This window comes from Hetaerina americana, unplaced genomic scaffold, assembly GCF_022747635.1.
Source record: "Hetaerina americana unplaced genomic scaffold, ioHetAmer1.1.p SCAF_92, whole genome shotgun sequence".
In the NCBI taxonomy this organism is placed as follows: Eukaryota; Metazoa; Arthropoda; class Insecta; order Odonata; family Calopterygidae; genus Hetaerina; species Hetaerina americana.
This window is the reverse complement of record NW_027287561.1, coordinates 758,597-780,512: the sequence shown is the minus strand read 5'-3', so window position 1 is coordinate 780,512 and position 21,916 is coordinate 758,597. Positions and strand designations below refer to the sequence as shown.

Sequence of the window (21,916 nt, the reverse complement as noted above, 5' to 3'; positions counted from 1 at the left end):
GGGCTGTGCGAGATGTTTGTGCATGCGTCTGCCATCTGTATGTGATTGAAAAAACTTAAAGGAGGACGTGAAGGCGAAGAAGAATTCTCGTCCATAATAAATGTATATTGTTAGGGTAAAGATTTTGACAGTTTTTCCGAGAACTATCGTGCTTTTTAGTGTTTCTTTTGTCTTCGGGCTTCCGTCTTACCACATGATCTCTCAAACTTGTCGGGGAACGTGTACAGTAGAAAGCTGAGAAAAATGATGACTGCATCTCTGAGAAATGCTCACTAAGTCATGTTAGGTTGCTTACTAGTTTTTCTTCCCCTTTAGTCAGTGCTAAGCAGTTTTGATTCAAGAAGTGGTATTAAAGTATTACTCTATAATTCACGGGTAAGGTTTTTTAATATTGTAATGGTACTAAGTCGAATTTTAAGTGTTCAAATAATACTTTTTCCTGTGGACCCACATTGAAGAGAGGAATTAACGGGAAATTTCGCAAGTCTGCTGGTGATTTAAACAGGAAATTAATCATACTTTCTTTGAATGCGTTTCCACTGTCCTGACCCATTTTTTATTTGATTAGTACGAATATTATCATGTTATTAGCACGAATAAAACATGTTATCTGTATCGAAATGGCATGTGTGATGTGCTTATAGATTAAGGGGGGTAAGGTAAAGAGATCTTTTACAATTGAACAAAACATGCTCCTTGTGTCCGATAAGATATACATATATATATGATATTAATGGGGAGAGGGACATGCGCAGGCTGAAATCATTGATTTCTAAATAACTATTCAGCACACTCCCGTGTCTCTATTTGTGAGAAAATTAATCGCCTGTGCTCTGTTTCTGTAATTCATAATTGATATTAGTAACGGAATGTTTTTCGTTCGCATTCTACTTCCCAATTCTTGGTCGCATTCCTGAATAAAGAAAGTTACTTCTAAAATTTCTCTTGTTACAGAAATAGTCGGCTACTTGTGCGTAGGTGTCTATGAAACCTGTCCAAGAATTTGCGACTTTATATATAAATATCTCAGTTGCCGAAAAGAGCTGGAAAGTATTAGTATCTTCGACAATATAATACATTTGAACCGCGTTCGGAGTAAGTAAATGATTTGAAATAGTGTTAACCTAAGAATCTACAAGTGGTTACTTCAGTTTTTGTGTTTGCAGCGCCTCTAAATGTGTCTCGCGTACTTATTCATGAATACTACACTTATTGAAGTTCTAGTTAACTTGAAATTTTTTCAGATTTAATGACTACTGTCACAGAATTCTAGCGTACTTAATAAGTTGCAATCTGTGACTATCATAGTCTGTGTTGCCCTTTCTGTCAAGTTTAAGAGCTGAATGGCTTAGATTTCAATTTTATGTCCGTAGTTAAAGATATTGCGTTGGCTTGTGACTTTTAAGGGGCCAAGTCGTTGATCCCCATATTATCACGAAATAAAAAAAACGTCATCAGTCGTCCTTGGTGTGAAAGTCATTTTCATAAGAGTGATACGATTGCCAACATCGTTAGCATGATCACCACGAGATATTTGGTTCGGGGACGATTACTGAGCCTCTCTGCTTTTCGCAGTTGCGAGGAGCTTGCTTATACAACTGGTTCCACATCCGGCGTCGACGTACAACGAAGAAAAATGGGTAGTGCAGGTCACAATGAGTGTGGATGTAAACATATTGTCATCGATAACATGAATCCACGTATTAAAACGATGGAATATGCCGTCCGTGGTCCATTGGTGATTAGAGCCACGGAAATCGAAAAGGAATTAGAAAAGGTAAGTTGGGAGGTAATGGACAACTGTTTGCATTTTATGTGAATTATGACTCGAATTTGAGGAGTCAAGCTTAATGTAAGTTATAATGCTTTAGTTTAGGGAAATATGTCTAAAATTGTCGGTATATTTTCTCGTAGTAATGTGAGTGCCTCTCCTTTAAGGAGTTATTGATTTCAATTATAGGAATAAAATTTGAATTATATTTTGTGTGTGGAATACGCTTGAGTAAATCGGCCAATTGCCAATTTCACTTAAAACTGATATTTAGTATTCGAAATGCAAAAGTTTCTTTAAAGATTGCTAACATGACGAAGGTTTAATAGTGAACATAATATTGAATTTCAACGGCCTTAGGCGTTGTCTAAATTGAAATAAAAAAGTGTTTGGAATGGCATTTGGTAAATTATTGCGAGAGTGTTTCATTTTAATATTCGCATGCATGCGTATATGCATTTTGTCTCCCTTGTGATTTGAATTGTATTTATCGATTTATTTCGACTTGTTATTTACTGATTTGATAACCTTCGTGATAAATTGTTTCGCATTACAATCCTCCTAAATGAAACCTATATGTTTCAAGTAATTTTATTCATTGCAGGGTGTCGAGAAACCTTTCGATCAAGTGATCAAGGCAAACATAGGAGACTGTCATGCTATGGGCCAAGTGCCAATTACGTTCATACGCCAGGTAACTGTATATCTTTATATGCGAGTGAATTAAAATGCCCAGCCATTGTTAAGTTATCCAGAGCTCACCCTTGCATTTATGATATCACTATTCTGTTAGGATTTAGAATAATAAATATGTGTTTCCTTGGTAGGTCTTGGCATTGGTGTCTTATCCACCTCTTTTTGATGATCCGAAATTCCCAGAAGATGCCAAATCAAGAGCTAGAGCTCTACTAAATGGTTGCAAAGGAGGCAGTGTTGGTTAGTAATTTCATTCTCGTGATTATTATTACATTTGAGCATTTGTTGAAGCATAGTCATAAAAAAGGGTGGCCCTGATTTTATTTAGATGGACTGCAGTTCATACATTGATATCACAAACTGGGCCCTAGTTATAACTACCCCGTGTGCAATATATATTCCTTTCTACTCGTAACCTTATTATTGCAATTGCATCACCTGTTCCCATCCCTTTTCTAAATCGAAACTGATCCTCCTTTCTTTAAATCTGACAGTTCTTTTACCTTTCTGTACAGTGGGGCCATTTTGCTCTGTCTCTGTAAATTTTTTATATCCTTGACTGCCTTTTCCACCGTTTCTTTTTCCCATTAGTTTCTCTCCTCTTGATTGTTTTGGTATTTTTACTTCCTTCTTCCCAAATATGTTGCACCTCCTGCCACGCCCCTCTCTCATCCATCTTCCTAATGATATTCTCTGATTCCATGACTTTCCAACCCCCTTTTCTATTTTTTTCATTCACTGATTTTGCATTGCTTTTTTTGAGAAATTCCATATATCTACCTCCGTACTCACTCCTTCACTCATGCTCTTAAGTTTTATCTACTGCCCCATGATACTTCTCATTCCCTTACTCAATCTCTTAAATTTAATATTGCTCTTCATGAGCACCAAATTGTTAACATATCTTTTCTTGGGAAACTGTGCATTGATGATGTTATTCCTTAATGTACCCATTAACATATATATTGTAACTAATCATGCATCAGAAATGTCCATGTGTGCTTTAGATTTAGAAATGTATTGATGGAGCAGACCCTCTTACAAAAAGAAAGGCAAAAACTTCACCTTACATCTGTTATGGTCTTTAAGCCAGATGTTAGTTACAATCCACCTATTTCTCCTCTAAAACTCTTACATTTTCCTTCCCATGGCCTTTCCTTTCATTTAAACCATGCTCTCCTATCTCACTCCAGTCAGTCTCTCTCCATTCACCTACTACCGCACCCACATCACTATTAAGCGTGGGCCTCGAGGCACCTTTTTCATTATTTCATCAAGCTGATGGTATACACTATCAACTTCTTTGTTCTTATCACTTCGTGTTGACGTGTACACTTGGATTACCAATAGACACCCGGTATCCTCATATTTCTACTAAAAATATTTGTTGATCGCCTGTTCCAGGTTTGCTAACCTTCTCCTTAGTTTTCCATTCACTACCACTGGCTACTCCACATTGAGTGTCTGCTCTTTTTTTTTAATTACTGTGTAATTATCACTCCACCAGGCTCTGCTACCTTTCCATCTCACTTAACACAGGCCTAGCATGTCTACATTTCATCTCTCCAGCTTTCTCAGATGTTTTCTAACTTCCCTGTCCTCTGTATCGTCTTACCATTCAATGTCCCTATTTTTATGGTGGTGTACCAGTTCTGTCTCTTCTCTCCTGCCGCTGTCTGCTTGGTTGTGCACGGATTTTGAGTCATGATTACCATGGAGACTTGCCTTCCCTGCTGCTGCCCTGGGACCTGTCCCGAAGGGCTGAATACCGTAGTTGCCAGACCAGGACTCATTTTCACTCTAATGTCCATCATATAAATCATGGGATGAATAATTGAGGTGGTTCTCGTTGCCTTCCTCGATAGTGTTTCTAATGTGACACCATCACTCAATGGCCGCGTCACTTGGGATCAAATGCCTTTGCAGCCGCCTCACTGAGTGACAGATGCTGGGTGGACTACCTTTCTTTGTCTGGCTCCTAACCTTCGACCTATCTGGTATGGGTGACCTTGCTAGGAGCAATAATCATTGTTTCCACCAGCAAAGTTCTTGGGGTCATTGGAACACACAAGCCCTTACACCACAGCACAGTTATCAGAGAGCAGCAATATAACTATCCTATTGTGGGTAGAGGTTTTTTTAAGAGTAGTTTGTTCCCTGGAAAGGGAGCAAATGCCAACAGGTGTGGAGTGAATTTAAAAGGCAAAATAGTTTTCCTTCATTGTTGAACAAGTGTAATCTCGTTTGGCCTTAAAATCTGTAGTTCTAAAAGGAATGAAAGGAGAGCTTAGGCCAAAAGAAAATGCTGAACCAGGAGTAATGAGATGGAGGCATGCTTACAAAATGCCTTGTGGAAAATGAAATGGATGTGATGGTGAAAGAGAAGTTTTGAATTTAGATAGACTGTGGTATCCATTGTCCCAAGGTCAGAGGAAGGTGTCTCAGTAACAAGGACTAATGGAGACTAATGGAGGTGGGCATGGGAATCTCTGGCTATTTTTAAGTAACTGCCTACCCACATTGTATTGTAAGTTGCATTTTTAACTAAGCAGTATTCAATGGTGAATATATTTATTTATTTTAAATTTATCTCTTTTATCTACGTCAAACATCATCTAGAAACAAGTGCACATCTTAGGGATTTGAGGGGATTCCTACATCTCTCCAAGTAGGTTTGCACTGTAACCCGTCAGGACTCAATCTGGGCAATATCTCAACCAGTCACACTATCGGCAAGATCAGCACATTGGGAATTATTGCATCAAGTATCCATGCAAAAATGGACAACCACCTTTTCATTACCCTCACATCTACATGGTATAGCGATATATTCCGATCCATTATGACTGTAGGGGATGTGATAGAGTGGTGGGTAGAGGGTCAGACTACTGATCAGTGGGCCTGGGTTTGTTTCCCGCGGTAGCCTCTGGGCACCCTCACCTTCAACCGAGCTGCGTGATTTTTCAGTTAGCACGGAAATTCCTGGGAAACCATAGGTGGCACAGGGAAAGGAGCCGATCCCCCTTTATCACCCTGATGTGTGAATTCCACTTGCCATTGGGCTTAGCACGAGATGTGCTCTACCCTCACCTGTCGAACCAACCTTCAGCCTACATTAGATATTGGATAAATGCCATCGCATGAAGACAAGGCTGTCCCAACTGCATTGTCTACCTATCGGACTGCATCAGTGTTATCTCTTACACATATTTAGCTTCAGAAGTTTCACATTTCATCTTTGTTATTTCTCTGGGAGATTTCAGGGGACAGTCATCTCTAACTGTACCTGTTACAGTGTGTGCCATCTCTTGCAGTTAATTACCTAAGTGATAACCGGCAAAATAGTTATTGAAATAAAATTTGAAAGGCAGTTCTATTCGCACTAGTTTGTCTGTCATCCTGACGAGAGGTATTGTAACTTTTTCCAAACTCCCTTTTATGATATATATCCCCATGAATTACTTCACTCATAAATGTCAGCATTTTCTAGGCACTCATCCGTAGTGCGCCATACTTTATATTTTTGCCATTATGACAGATTTAGAGGCTAGGGATTAATAGAAAGACATGGGTGGTCTTTATAGACTTAAAAAAGACGTTTGACTTGACGTTGACATTGAAGTTGACTTGAGATTACTATTTCAAACTCTAATGAAAATTGGATTTGATTGGAAAGATTTAAAAATGATTTTAAATCTGTACAAGATACAGAAAACCAAAATTAACATGAGCGGGCAAAAAACATACTAAGTTCAAAATATATAAATTTCCAGTTATATGTGCAATGTCAATTATTGGTGGCATATGTACCCACCCCACTCAGTAGCAGTGGGGTAAAGTGGCGACTCAGAGGTTGTGGGCTCAATTCCTGCCGTAGTCAGTTTTCCCCCACCCAGGTCGGGATGTTTGCCAGTGGTTGTCATTGTTGATGTTGTAATGTTTATAGTTCAATTTAAAAGGCCAAACTCTGACTCTTTTCTGATTGGTATTGAATAAAAAAATATGTCCTTAGTCAAAGACTTAGAAAAGAATACTGTAATGCATGCCTAAGAAAAATGGAATTTAGGACTTTTGAAAAATTTCTTGGAAATAAAAATACCAAATGCGCAGGAAAATGTTTCAGTTAGAAATAAAAATGTCAGGAAATGGGGTCCTGCATTAAAGGAATTTCGTATGCAAAAATAAAATGAAAAAATAATTTAATGTGAACTTAAATATATAGAGCACCATTGAGCTTGCTAGTACCAAATGGTACCGCTAAGTGTGAGCAGATTAGAAAAAGATTGGGAGAAAACAAAGCAATCTTGTAGGGGGTGTCAGGTTACTCAAAATTGTCCTATTTGTTCAAATAAAGGAATGTCCAGAATTTCCTGGAACAAGATGGCATTTATACTTTGCATGGCCTTTCTTGAAAAATATGTACTTTGTGGCACTTCTTGGCCAGTTCAAGTGGCCAGAGCTATTCAAAGCAAAAAATGTTGTTTCTTAAAGCACATTTGATCTATTGTGCTACACACTTTGCCAAATCGGGCATTTCCAAAACTTCAATCGACTGACAATTGGCGACAACTTACTTAATCCAATCTATTTGGTCGTGAGCATGGTGTTTGGCACCCATTTACTGCATTTTACAACCCTCTGCCAATGGGTTAGCTGAGAGGGCTACAAATCTTTGGAAGGCTCTCATCGCTCTAGGTAATGCTGCAAATCAATATTAATTATTAATAGATATTTAAACATTCACTCAATGGTTCATAGGGAGGCATTCTTCAAAATTGCAGATATTAAGACAATGTCTGGTCAAATGTAGTTTGTGAAAACAAATCTTCTCAGAAATACTAAAAACTGAGAAACATTCTGCACCATATGCTATAGGATGGGTATAGGGTGAGTCAGCATTATCTGATGATTTTATACAAGTAGGTAGTAGCGGTAAAACCATTATGTAATGCTGACTCGCCCTGTGTTTCAGTTTGGTGGCTTGGCTAACTTTTCCTGGTAATATTTTAAATTATGGAGTACCGGATAAGTGACCGGAGTAGTGGTGAAACTATTGGTAACAAAGAGTTTTTCATGTGAGGTATATATTGTGTTTTTGGGGCTTGAAGCAGATCCTTTCCCGGGAGTCAGAATAAAGTGCTGAAGGCTCAGTGGTTAAGCATAATTAGGTTTTTAAGGCCTTTTCAATGGTGAGAGTCATAAATTGAAGAGCAGCAATGTTAATGGTACGCAATCTGGTATCTGTGTTGTTCCAGAATGTTTAAGTTCCCTAACACCAAACATGACCTATAAAATATAAGAAATTGAGCTCCATGGCCTCGTAAATGAATAAAATAAAATTATAACATGTATAGCCGTGATAATTATAATGACCTATGAAGCTCCAGTTGATGGCAGTATGTCCATGATTAACTTCAACGAACCGAGGATGGTACATACTAAAATCCCCAATCCCCAAAGAATCGGAATGAGTCGTGACCAACGATTTTTGTGCTTTACAGAGAGTGATTGTTTTAATGTTATCATCCCTTGAATTTTGTTGCAGTTGATGTAATTATTTTGGTTTAAGGGAGGAGGTGTGGTATTCTGTTTGTGACTGCTCTGGAGGCAGATAGCACATGTACAGGCTGCGTTCCAAAAGTAATGCTAATATTTTTTTATCAATTAATTTATTGCACTGGTTTGGGCAAACACTTGAAATTTTTCAAAGTACTGTTCTTGGGCCTCTACACATTTTTTCCAGCAGGGCTGCCTTAATCCGAGGGAACAAAAAGAAGTCTGCTGGGGCAGCATCAGGACTATAGAGGGGTGGGGCAGCATTGGCACCTGGTGTTTGGCCAGGAACTGGTGGACTCATAGCACGTTGTGGCAAACACCTTGGGCACGAGCTGGGCCCACACTTTCCTCATCGCTAAATCTTCAGTAACAATGTGAAACGCAACAGTAGATGACAAGTTCAGTTCATTGGCAACCATTTTGATACTCAATCGACGGTAAGAGTCCAACAATTGTCGAACTCGAGCCACATTGTTGTCGGATTTGCTGGTTGCAGGCTGCCCAGAGAGCGTTGCTCGTCGTGAATCTCTTCCCGGCCCTCCTTTAAGGTCTTCAACAACCTCGAAACTTGAGAGTAGGACAGAGCAGAGTCCAAGTGAGCCTCGCGAATAATTTTGTTAGTCTCCTCAAGAGATTTTTTCAGTTTAGCACAAAACTTAGTAATCGCGTAACGTTGCTCATTCGTCAATTCCATTTTTTCCGTGACAAGGTCGGCGCGCAAAGGATTGCAATAACTGATGTCCTGCCCCTTCCGCAGCTTGGAGAGCACCGAGGAGTGGTGCAGGAAATTCAGTTGCATTACTTTTGGAACACAATGTGTATGTGTACCAAAGAGCATTCAATGAGAGTTCAGAGTGAAATGAGGGCCTGTCAGGACAAAATAACCCTTATTCTCTTAATAAATTTCTCAGAGGCTTCTCACTCCCTTCTCCAACATGGATCCCTCCTCAATGTTAGAAATTGGAAACCTCTGGTGCACACCCTCCTCCCTCACCCTCGCACTCTTCCCATGTGCATCCCCAGAGTGCATCCTCTCAGATCCATCCCTTGCTCTCAAGAAGTGTTGTCTTTGCTGTTTAAGTATTCTCCTCTTTTTGTTTTATCATGCGTTTAGTTATTGGACTCTATGAGATGCTACTAACTGGAAATTACTTGATGATGTGTATCAACAGTGTCATCTCAATGATTTTACACAGTTTTTCCTACTGCTATGGTACTTGCAGTGTCAATTTCATGTGCAGCAATTTAATTCCCATGAAATGCATTACACAGTAGTTAAAGTGTTTTTTGCTTAAATTTGGTGTATACCATTTTATTTCCCTGAAGAGGTTTCATAAGAAAGACCGAGACAGGAATTAATCGGGTGCTCCTTGATGTATTTGATGATATTCTTTGTTATTGTTATCATATCTTTTTATTTTGCGGAAAAAGAGCAAGAATTAAATCCTTCTACTTTTTAAAGTTTGATTCATTTAGAGCTAAGCATATTATTTATTAACCTTGGTGTAAAGTTCAAATTAAAAATGTGTGTATGACAGAGTATGTTATCACTAATGAAACTAATGAAGACATAGTTGGATGATAGCCACAAATTGGTTGGACTTGATGGCTGTCAATCTGCAGCTCTTTAAGTAAAATGTGGTGTATCACAGGGCTCTGTGCTTGGCCCAGTACTGTTATCATCACGATTAATGATTTGCCCTGTTATATGCAACCTACATCTGTTTTATATGCTGTTGACACTACTTTTTTGCAAAAATGCCAACATCTAGAAGGTGCTAAGGTACAATCTAGCACTACCCAAGGAATGGTTTGATATTAATCATTTATATTTAAATACTAACAGTACTCAGCATATTGTATGCAGCCTTAAATCAAAAATAATTGGTATTGAAACTTTTAAATACTAGGAATTCATATTGATCCAAAATGTGTTCAACAAATTCAGGCGAGATGTAGTGGAAGTTAGTCTCTTTGAGAAAAACAAAATTTTCCCTTTTCCCATGGATTTATTTGTAACAGACAATGCATTTCAGTTCATCGAACCTTCAGGTACAAGATCTTGTACCTTAAGATGGTTCGATGACCTGAAACGCATTGTACGTTACAAATAAATCCATGGGAAAAGGCAAATTTTGTTTTTCTCATATTGATACAAAACTGGGAGACCCACATCAGTCAGATCTGGAATAAACTGAGTAAAGCTGTTTATATGTTAAGAAAGCTCAACTGTCTCATTTCAAATGAGTATCGTTCAACACTTTACAATGCCTTCTTTCAATGTCTTTTGGATTATGTTGTTGAGTTATGGGTTCATTCCCGACATGTCAAACAAAATTTGATTCTGCAAAAGAAAGCTATATGTTCTCTTGCTAGTTTACTACCCCGTCATTCCTGCAAACCTTTTTTAATTAGGTATGGAATCATGGCTGTATTTAGTTTATACCTGATTATCTTTAAGGCTCTGATTCATGTGAAAGTTAATCTAGAAACTTACCAGTTAAGACATCACAAGACTGCACCACAAGAGGTACAGCGAATCTAAATACTACTTGTTGTAGGTTCTCATCAACTTACAATGCATTTTATAATTTGAACATATGACTGTATAACTATCTGCCTACTCAGTTGAAATTAGACTATACAGAGTTTCAAGAATAGCATATATACCTGGTTACTTGCTCGCCCACTTTACTCTTTGGATGAATTCTTTTGTGACGTTCTTCCTCACATTTAAGAAATTATGTTTATATTATTATTATTAGGTATTCTACTGGTTAAGGTAGGTTTTTGGATGGACGTAATTACTAATTAAATAATTTGTGACCCCTAGCAAAACACAACATCCTACCCTACATCAGGTCCCTCTTCAGCTCTGAGTACTTTCTTCCTCCCTTCATCCCATCCAACATCCCTATCCTGTTCCTTCCCTTTCCTCGTTCACCCAACATTCTCCCCTCTATCACAGTCTTCAACATCCCGCTGCCGGTCAATACCCCATTCAGCCACTTTTCCTGCCTCCATAGGATTGCTCCCAACAAACCCCTCTCTTCGCCCACCATACCAAGTACTTCCTCATTTGTTTTCTACTCTGTCCATTTCACCTTCTCCATTCTTCTCCACACCCACATTTCAAAAGCCTCCAGTCTACATCTATCCTCCTGCTTCAATTACCACATTTCCGCGCCGTACATAGCTACGCTATGTTTATATATTAAGTAATATTTATACTGATGACATTTAATATGGTTGTACCATTTTTTCAAAATGAATAAAGTATTAGTATGATTATTATCATTTAAGTGAACTAAAAACTATATGGAGGAAATTAAAATACCTGGATTTGTTTTTTTTTACTTATTAGGGTCATACAGTGATTCACCAGGCATTGAAATGATCCGTAAACATGTTGCTGAGTATATTGAAAGACGAGATGGATTTCCTTCCAACTATTTAGATGTAATACTCTCTGCTGGTGCCTCTGATGCCATCAAGGTGTGTATAGTAATGGCAACATGTCACTTACCTCTGCCGGTAACCATTCATATTAATGCCATCGACGTAATTTATTATGCAGTTATAAATATGTTTGGCATGAAATGTAATTGATTCATGAATGTGTAACAATAAGGTGATTGGGATGAAAAGATAAAGGCAGCAAACAATGCTTTTCTCTCAAAGTGTTGGCTAAAAATTACTTTCGTCAAAGCATAAGGGCTGTTAAGTTGAAAAATAGGAAAAGTAAAAGAAATTGCAGGATGATGTGAAAGTTGGGACAATTTGCAAAATTAGTGAATTTATGGTGAAATTGAAGCCCTTAGTTATAGTCTCTATAAATAGTGGTTCTGTTAATAATGAAACAGGCTGCTAATTAGTTGGAGTATTATTTTTTATGTAAGCGTCAATTTTTTGGGTTAAAAATGAAAAACATGTTATTATTTAAAGTTCTACGACTATGGACATTGTGCTGCAAGTAGCCGAAACAGCATGGACTTCTATGCAAATTAATATTCTTGTATAAAGTTCATGCTATATCTGAAGAAATTTGAGAAATGTGTTACCTTGATATTAATTACACTCACCATAGATAAATTAATTAGGTATGCATATTATATTCCAGTTGAAAGCAAGAATGGGAAAAAGATATTGTTTGATGATTGAGGATAGCAGGACAGTGAAGTAGGTTTTACAATCAGCAAATGTGGCATGTTTGCTAATGTGAGATGGTTTAGGGGTATATTTGTACTTGGGAATTTTTTTGTATGGGAGAGAGTCTGGGCAACCATGTCAGAGAAGAGAGGCATGTGAAGCCTTGAAAGGAATTAATAGACTTCAGGTTATTGCAGATATCAAAAGGATAGAGGATGGATTGTTACCTGTGGAGAGGTTGGCAATTATTGAAGTTAAGATACCGATTCTTGTTTGTAGGTTTCACAACAACTGGGTGGGTTGCCCAGGAGTAGTGAGTGCAAATATGAAACTGTATGTTTCCAATAAAATTTCCAGAGGTGCTGAAAGTTTTCGGCTTCGGTAAAAGTGTGTTTCTGATTTTTCTGTTACGAGGAAATGAGGAAAGTGAATCTCACGTCAACGGCATAGGTATTGAAAGGTACCAAATTCACTATGAGGCACTTGTGGTATTAAGGTTAAAGAAGATAGATCTGGTATCAACTACCACCACTGTGGGTGACAGTGAAAGTCCCAGAATCTACATCCAAGTACAGTGATGGGGAAGGCTACCTGAGACAGCAGTATCAATCTCCCTTGAAGATTCACCCTTGCATTCATATGGGATGTGATTCCTCTCAGAAAAATATGTCGCAGGTGAGGGAGTTACTTTCCCGGTCGGATCTCTGGGCGGTGACTAGTGCGAGGGGAAGATGGGTCAAGGTGGGCAACCACAGGATAGGGAAGAAGGCGGCGAGGCGGGAGGAAAATGTGCAAAACGTGGAAAAATGTCGATGTGGAGGCTGGAAGGATATGGAGAGAGTGGGAGATTGATTGAGTGGAACGATAAAAGTGATATGCTCGGGAGACGATGAGAGTGGGCATTGCCGGAGAGGGCATTGCTGGAGAGAGCACCATACCCCAGAATGGCCCGAGGGGCCATATGGTGCTGGCATCACAATGAGAGGATTCCAATGACCTAGTCAGAGCACCACTGCTGACGGACACAGCGCTGGTGCAGGAGTATATGCCCACAGTGTGCCATTCATGGGTGGAAATAGAAATTAATGAACAACTGGTTTCGTGAGCTGTAAAAGAGAAGGAGAACTTAATTATGATGGGAGACTGGAAATCTTTGTTTGCAGCTGGCCAAGAGGGAAACAGCATGAGACAGTTCTGATTGATATAACAAAAAGCCATGGGAGAAATAACGATAGAATTCCATAAAGTTAAAAACATAGCAGTGGCAATTATCCTCTTCTATCAACATCTGAAAAGAAAGTACTCATGAAAGATACCAGGGAGTGAGGCAAGATACCAAATGGACTTTGTCCTCATTAGAATGAGACACAAGAAGCAATTTAGACAATGTTGAAGCTCCCCTGGAGTGGATATAAATAACGATCTCAATCTGGAGGTCGTGGAGAGGCAACTGCAAAACAAGAAGATAAAGGAAGTGACATAGAAACCAGGTGGAACACAAAGATACTGGAGGAATGGCTGGCGAGAGAAAAGTGGATTGTGAGCATCTACAGGAAAATAGAAGGAATAAATGAGACTGACATAGGAGGATGTTGGAGGAAATAAAGAATGTCATAATTGAATCAATAGATGAGCAAGTCATGTGTAAGGTGGTGAAATCTCAGTGGACATGGTTAATAGCTTAAATAAGAAAACTCATGGATGTCAGAAGAAAATACAAGAATCTAAGAAATGAAGCTGAGGGAACACTTAACAAGAAGTTGCGGAACCAAATCATTGGGGAGTGCTGGAAGGCCCAGGGAGGGAGTGTGTCAAGGGAGCAGCTGTGAGGAAATCAGTGGGAGCATAAAGGAGGGAAGCTGCAAAACTGCTTCGTGGTGCTATCCGAGGACGGTGGCGAGACGCCTGTTTGCGCGGCCGAGAGCCCACCCTGATCCTCGACGTCTTGTATCCCTAGGGGTAGTCGCGCTGGGAGGGGGGGAATCTTATTGCTAGGGAGTTCCAACGTCCGGCGGTTGGTGGCCCCATTGCGGGAGAGGTTGGATAGGGACGTGACGAACCAGAGGGTTACCTCCTACTGTATGCCAGGGGGGTTAATTCCTAACGCCACGGCTGCAGTAAGGGTGGCGGTCCTGGGCACGAACTGCTCCATGCTGAGGTGGGTAGCCCATGTCGGCACCAACGATGCTTCCAGGTACGGATCCAAAAGGATTTTGGGTGCCTTTAGGGACCTAAAATCCGAAGTGGATCGTGTGCGGGAGGCATCTGATGTGGACTTATGGCTGTCCATATGCAGCATTGTCCCGCGGACTGACTGCGGTGCTTACGTTTGGAGTCGTATTGAGTCTCTAAACGGAAGGCTGTGGAAATTCTGTCGGGACATGGGGGCCGAGTTTGTGGACTTGAGACCGGTGCTCGGGTCTTGTCGCGCTCCCTTGAACCGCTCTGGGGTCCACTACACCCCTGAGGCGTCGGTTCGGGTGGCTCATAGGATCTTCGAGCACTGTAGATATTTTTTAGGCAAATGAGTAGGTTAGGTAGTGGGATAAATTTAAATTTAAAGATAAATTTCCCTGATAACGATATTAAAAAGTGTAGGTCAATTAGTGGGTCTCACCATACTAGGTTACCTAAAGAAATTTCTCGAGTTACGTACAGTGCTAATGAGACAAAAGAAAGATTCACTTATCAGGATCTAAACCGATCGTGTATTAAGACACCCAAAAGACTTATAAATAACATCACCAGAAAGCAGACCGCAACGAACACGAAGGTTCTAGACAAAGAAATAATTTCCGTAGTAGTAGTTAACTGCCGAAGTCTAAAAAATAAGATACTGGAATTTCACCACCTCATTCATAGCACAGAATCAGATATCATTATAGGAACTGAAAGTTGGTTAACAGATGATATCGCAGACAGCGAAATATTTCCCAAGTCCTTCACAGTTTATAGAAACGACAGACAGAATAGAGCCGGAGGAGGAGTGTTTATCGCTGTAAAAAACTCTACCATCAGGAGAGCTGAGTTATTTCCTGATAACTGTATAGAAAGTGTCTGGTGCTCAGTAAAAATACCCAGTGCGAAAAGAATATATGTTTGCACGTATTATAGACCACCCCATGCTGGCGTTAACTCAATACTAGATCTAGAAAGGCAGATAAAAAGCTTTACATCCCACAACAATGAGCATAGTTTAATAATCGGTGGCGATTTTAATGTTCCCACAGTAGATTGGGATTCTTACAGTTTTATAAATGGAGGTAAAGACAACAATTTATGCGAGTCCCTCTTATTGATGTTCACTTCAAATTCCCTACATCAATAAGTCACTTCACCAACAAGGGGAAAGAACATTCTTGATCTATTAGCTACTAATATACCCGAAAGGGTCTTAAATGTAGGAGTTATTGATGGAATCAGTGATCACAGGGCTGTAAACGTTAAATTTTCCCTAAGCGTAGAAAAAGTTAACAAATCTAAGAGAAAAATTAATTTGTTCAATAAAGCTGAATATGATGGCTTAAAATGTGAGTTAAACTGTTCCTTTCTTAGTTTGACGAATTAAGCAAAACCAGTAGTGTGGAGGATACCTGGAATAATTTTCTTGCGATTAACATGTTCAGCATTACAGAGACTCATTCCTAGTAAATATATAAGAGAGAATAAGGAACCCCGTTGGTACAACTCTGAAGTTTGGAAATCACTAAGACTGCAAAGGGCATGCCATGCCAGAATGAAAAATGCGGTTAAAGATTCCTACCCTGATAAAATCAACGAAACCATACAGAATTACAAAGCATCTAGGTCCTTGTGTCAAGAAGGCCTTCCGGAAGGGGCTAGCGGAATTCAAAAGAAAAAAATTAGGTGAACATTTAAACGATAACCCAAAGATGTTTTGGTCCTACGTCAGGGAAGTGCAGGGAAAAAAGTCCACCATAAACTCATTGAACAGCGAAAGGGGGATAAAGTAACAAGTAGTGTAGATAAAGCCAACATATTAACCTCATTCTTCCGCAGTGTTTTCAACAAATGCTCCCTGAATATACCAAAGAACCTTCCGAAAACATTTCTGCTGCCAATGCATGCAATCAACTTTTCCACCCGCGGAATGGAGTTACTCCTTAAAAACATCGACCCTAACAAACCTCCGGGACCCAATGAGATATTTGCTTGCGTGTATAAAGAACTATCGTCTGAAATTGCTCCCTATCTTAATATAATATTTAAGAAATCATTAGCAGAAGAAAGCGTGCCAAGTGGCTGGAAGATAGCTTCTGTGACACCCATATTTAAAAATGGAGACCGGGAGGACCCCAGTAATTATAGGCCAATATCGCTCACATCCATCGCCTGTAAGGTTCTTGAGCACATCATTGTTAGTTCAATAATGAGGTACCTCGATAGCCAAGATTTATTGATTAATAATCAACACGGGTTCCGTAAAGGTAGATCCTGGGAAACTCAACTCGCACTATTTGTTCATGATATAATGCATTCCGGTGAAAGTAATATTCCAGTTTATATTCCAGTAATATTCCGGTGAAAGTATATTTCTAGATTTTAAAGAAGCTTTTGATAAAGTCCCGCTTTGCAAGTTACTCGCGAAGTTGGAAACTTATGGAATTCGCGGGAGTGTTATATGCTGGATTAGACAATTTAAAAAAAATTGTGTTCAAACAGTCGTCCTGGATGGTGTATCATCCGATACTCTCAAGGTCACGTCGAGTGTACCACAAGGAAGTGTCATAGGCCCACTCTTATTTCTTATTTACATAAATGACCTCAGTACCGTGGTTAATAGCAGGCTCCGTCTTTTTGCTGATGATGCGGTGATTTATGGGGACATTCAAAGTCACGAAGACAAGAGTCGCGTTAGCTAACGATCTATATGCAATCCAGACTTGGTGCGATACATGGCAATTGGAATTTAATTTTTTTTTTTGACAAACCGAACGGGTTCAGGGATAATTATGTGAAATTGATCCATCATGGAAAGGAACAAACTATGCAAAGAACTATGCTATGGAATTTAATTTGAAAAAATGCATAATAATATATTTTTGGGAAATGAGTAACACCCCCCCCATTTAGGTACAAAGTGAAACAAACAGAAACTGCGAGGGTAGATTCCTTTAAATACTTGGGTATAACAATTACTCACGATCTGTCCTGGGGAAAGCACATATGGGAAATATGTGGTTGTGCTGATAAAAAAGTGGGATTTTTTAAAAGAGTGCTAGGTAAACGTGACGAAAAAGTGAAGGAACAATGTTTTCTTGCCCTAGTCAGGCCCCACCTAGAGTATGCTGCCAGTGTATGGGACCCTGAAGAGATAAATTTGATTTCCGAATTGGATAGAGTTCAGCGGATATATCATATGCATGGAGTGTTTTTCTTTGGTTATTAACATTTAAATGATTCAACTTGTTACTCATTCCCTAGAAATTGTTTTTTGTCATTCGTTTCCTTATGAAAGGCAGCGGTGGTTAAAAACAACTTTGAACAGGAATGGTTTTGAGTCTAGATTTTCTCCTCTTTCACCCTGGGTGATCGTTTTGCTAATCTTTAGTTTTCAATTTGTGGCTGGAAGTTCAGCTGAAGTTACTTAAATATGCCGTTATATCCTAATCAAGTAAAGCATGTCAGTATACCACTTGCTGCTTATATTATTATCGAATGGAATACAAGCAGATTTGAAGGATTAATCATTTGGTGAAGACATAATCCTCCCTCTCCGTGCCTCAGCAACCAGACAACCACATCCCATGTGTCAGATATGCTGTCAATTCCCAACTTTGATGTGTAGCAGGCTCAAAGACCAGTTGAATGTCAGTCAAATTGCAGTCCCACTGCCAAGACATTGGCATACATGTTACATTGTTGATAAAACTATTTCTTTATTTTGCAGTCGGTTCTGAAGCTCTTCCTTTGCAAATTGAATGGCAAAAGAACTGGTGTCATGGTTCCGATTCCCCAGTACCCGCTCTACTCGGCAACAATTGCAGAATTTTACATGCATCAGGTAAATACACCTTAATGTTTTTATTTCATTCCAGAGAAAGTTCGAGCATTTCATTGCAAATGTAGAATGGCATCAAAGAAATCAAATGGCAAAGATATACTACATATTTAGGATGGTACTATTAATAAAATTTATCATTTTTAATTGTAGCTAACTAATTAAGGGTAGGGTTTTGGTGGACCTTAAAAATATGCAATACTTCAGTCCTGACACCTTGATAAAATTGTGCAAAATATCTTCAAATAATAATATACATGCATTATAATAATTCATTCTTGAGCTAAACGAGGTGTGTTCAAAAAGATTATCATGACTATTGTGTTTTTTCAAAAATTAGTTATTTATTATTGGATATCTATTTTGTCCCTCCCCGGACTACAACCTTGACGTTATGGAAGGGCTTGTGCGTTCCGATGACCCCTAGAGCAGTGCTGGCGGGAGTAATAATTAATGCTCCTGGTAGGGTCACCCATGCCAGATAGGTCGAAGGTTAGGAGCCAGACGAAAGGTAGTCCACGCAGCGTCTGTTCCTCAGTGAGGCGGCTGCAATGGCGTCTGACCCCAGTTGGGCGGCCAATAAATGATGGTGTCACGTTAAAAACACTATTGAGGAAGGCAACAGGAAACTACCTCAATTATCATTCCCAAGAAAAATATGATGGACATTACAGGGATTTTGAGTCCCGGCAACCACGGGCCTCGGCCCAATCGGCCGTGTGTCGTGCCCGGCAGTGTGGAGGCAAGGCTTCCGCGGTCGTCATCCCACGAAACCCTTGCAGGGGAAAACCGGCAGCAGCAGGACAGAAGACGCAGGAGAATAAGACCACATTAGATAGAATGGGAACGTGGAATGTCAAGAATATGATGAGGGCAGGGAAATTGGAGAATATCAAGCGAGAGATGGAAAGGGGAAATATAGATATTTTAGGTGTATGCGAGGTGAGATGGAAGGATAGCGGGGATCACTGGAGTGATAATTATAGACTAATATACTGCGGTGGGGACGAGAGCCAACGTGGGGTTGCCATAGTATAAAATGAAGAGGTAGGAAGAAGCGTAGTCAACATAGAGCAGGTAACGGATAGATTATTACTAGTAGAGATAAAAGCAGAACCGACGAACTTGGTTATTATTCAGGTGTACATGCCACCTAGCAACCATAAAGAAGGAGAGGTCGATAGGATATATGATCAGTTGGAGGACATTATCGTTTGTGTTCCTGCAGGGAAACATTTAATAGTGATGGGGGATTGGAATGCGACGGTAGGCGAAGGAAGAGATGGTGATGAGGTTGGGGACTACGGTTTAGGCACGAGGAATGACCGCGGGGAGAAAGCAGTGGAGACCTGCTGGAGACAGGGGTTAGTTATCACTAACACTTGGTTTAGACACCACAAAAGACGCAGGTATACATGGAAAATGCCAGGTGACTCAGAAAGGTATCAGCTAGATTATATTATGGTTAGACACAGGTTTAGGAACAGTGTGACAAATTTGCAGAGCTTCCCGGGAGCGGATGCGGACTCTGACCACAATTTAGTTGTTATGAAATGTAGCATCCGTTTCAAAAAGATAAGGCAGGGGCAGCGAGTTAGAAAATGGAACGTAGAAGCATTGAATGGTCTGAAAAGGCAGTAGAGGAAATCATGGGGGATGGTAAAGAGCTAAGCACTATCGAAGAAAAATGGGAAAGTATCAAGAAAGGGTTGTCCAAAGCCGCAAAAGACACTATTGGAACCATTAACGCTAAAAGGACTAGGAAACCATGGATCACGGATGAGATGATTACAAAGATGGATGAGCGGAGAAAATGGAAGAATGTAAATACGGAATTAGGCAAAATGAAGTACAAAGAATTAAACAATAAATTGAGGCGGGCAACAAAAGAAGCATGGTGGAAGACGTAGTGCAAGGATATAGAAAGTCTGCAGAGGAAGGGTGAAATCAGTGCGCTGTACAGCAAAGTTAAATCTTTATCGGGAAGTAAGAAAGGGAGATCTATGCTAACAGTTAGAGATAAGGCTGGTAAGGTAATAGTTGACACAGGAAAGATTCAAGAGAGATGGAAGGAGTACATGGGAGAACTGTATATTAAAGAACTTCGACCAACCAAGATAGACATTAAAAAAGAAAATGACGTAGAGGAAGATAGCTTAGGTCTAGGCATACTAGATGATGAGATAGAGAGGGCATTAAGGGAGATGAAACTAAATCAGGCCGTGGGGGTGGATAATATTCCCGCGGAACTATTGAAATGTTTAGGAAAATGTGGCAGGAAGAGGCTGTATGGGCTGATTGGTAGTATTTATGAGGAGGGAATCTGGCCGGAAGACTTTGTGACATCAGTTTTAGTTCCTATTCCGAAAAAGGTGAAGGCTACATCATGTGAGGACTACAGGACAATAAGTTTGATATCTCACGCAGCTAAAGTTGTTTTCAGGATCATAAACAAAAGGATAGAGAGTTGGGCAAATGATTACTTAAGGGATGATCAGTTTGGGTTTAAGATGGGGAGAGGTACGTGTGATGCCATTGCAGCAATGAGATTATTAATCAAAAGGAATATAGAACACACCAGGAGGTATTTGCCTGTTTTGTAGATTTCGAAAAAGCGTTTGATAGAGTGAATTGGGACAAGCTAATGAGTATTTTGCAGAAAATAGGAATAGATTGGAGGGAAAGGAGGCTAATCCGCAACCTGCACATGTCTCAGACTGCTCAGGTGTGGGTGGGGAACAGGGAGTCCGGATGGGCAGTGTTAGGAAGGGGTGTAAGGCAGGGTTGCCCATTATCGCCGTTGCTGTTCAACCTGTATGCAGAGGAAATGATTAAAGAGGCATGGGGAGAACTGGAGGTAGGGATGAAAGTGGGCGGGGAATTCGTAAAAGCAGTTAGGTTTGCTGATGCCCAAGCATTAGTTTGTCAGCCAGCCAAGGGGTGGCAAGCATTGCTTAGTGAATTGGAAATTCAGTGCAACAGGTATGGGATGAGAATAAATATTAATATAACAAAGGTTATGCGATTTTCTAGAAAGAAAAAGGCTAAGCATAACATTAAAATAGGAGGGCAAAAATTAGAGCAGGTAGAACAGTTTATGTATCTCGGTAGTGTTTTGGACCAACAAGGTCAAAGTAGTCGGGACGTAAGGCGAAGAATTGCGCTAGGCAAAGAGGCTTTCACAAGGAGGAGGGAGTTGATGACAGGGACGTTGAGTGAGGATGTTAAGAAAAGACTCGTAAAAACTTTGATATGGAGTGTGGTTATGTATGGCGCGGAAGCGTGGTCATTGAAGCAGGAGGATAGACGTAGATTGGAGGCTTTTGAAATGTGGGTGTGGAGAAGAATGGAGAAGGTGAAATGGACAGAGAAGAAAACAAATGAGGAAGTACTTGGTATGGTGGGCAAGGATAGGGGTTTGTTGGGAGAAATCCTATGGAGGCAAGAAAAGTGGATGAAGGGGGTATTGACCGGCAGTGGGATGTTGAAGACTGTGATGGAGGGGAGAATGTTGGGCAAGCGAGGAAAGGGAAGGAACAGGATAGGGATGATGGACGGGATCAAGGGAGGAAGAAAGTACTCAAAGTTGAAGAGGGAACTGATGTAGAGTAGGATGTTGTGTTTTGCTAGGGGTCAGAAATTATTTAATTTTTTATCTAATTAGTAATTATGTCCATCCAAAAACCTACCTTAACCGGTAGATTACCTAATAATAATCTATT

At 39.9% G+C, this 21,916-nt stretch overlaps 1 protein-coding gene across 3 annotated transcripts in view; it reads left to right on the top strand.

The window, feature by feature from the left end:
* Window positions 1–222: 222 nt before the first annotated feature.
* Window positions 223–21,916, top strand: part of LOC139699838 (alanine aminotransferase 2-like) — a 73,465-nt gene continuing 51,771 nt past the window's right edge. The window contains exons 1-6 of one of the 3 annotated variants that reach the window (XM_071598275.1): window positions 223–375; window positions 1,576–1,777; window positions 2,376–2,465; window positions 2,599–2,707; window positions 11,388–11,518; window positions 18,084–18,197. In XM_071598275.1, coding sequence (XP_071454376.1) covers window positions 1,637–1,777; window positions 2,376–2,465; window positions 2,599–2,707; window positions 11,388–11,518; window positions 18,084–18,197 — 585 coding nt within the window. In that variant the 5' untranslated portion in view covers window positions 223–375; window positions 1,576–1,636. Of the gene's footprint in view, window positions 376–997; window positions 1,096–1,234; window positions 1,778–2,375; window positions 2,466–2,598; window positions 2,708–11,387; window positions 11,519–18,083; window positions 18,198–21,916 lie in introns of those variants that run through there. The other 2 variants (XM_071598273.1, XM_071598272.1) reach the window with 2 other exon arrangements.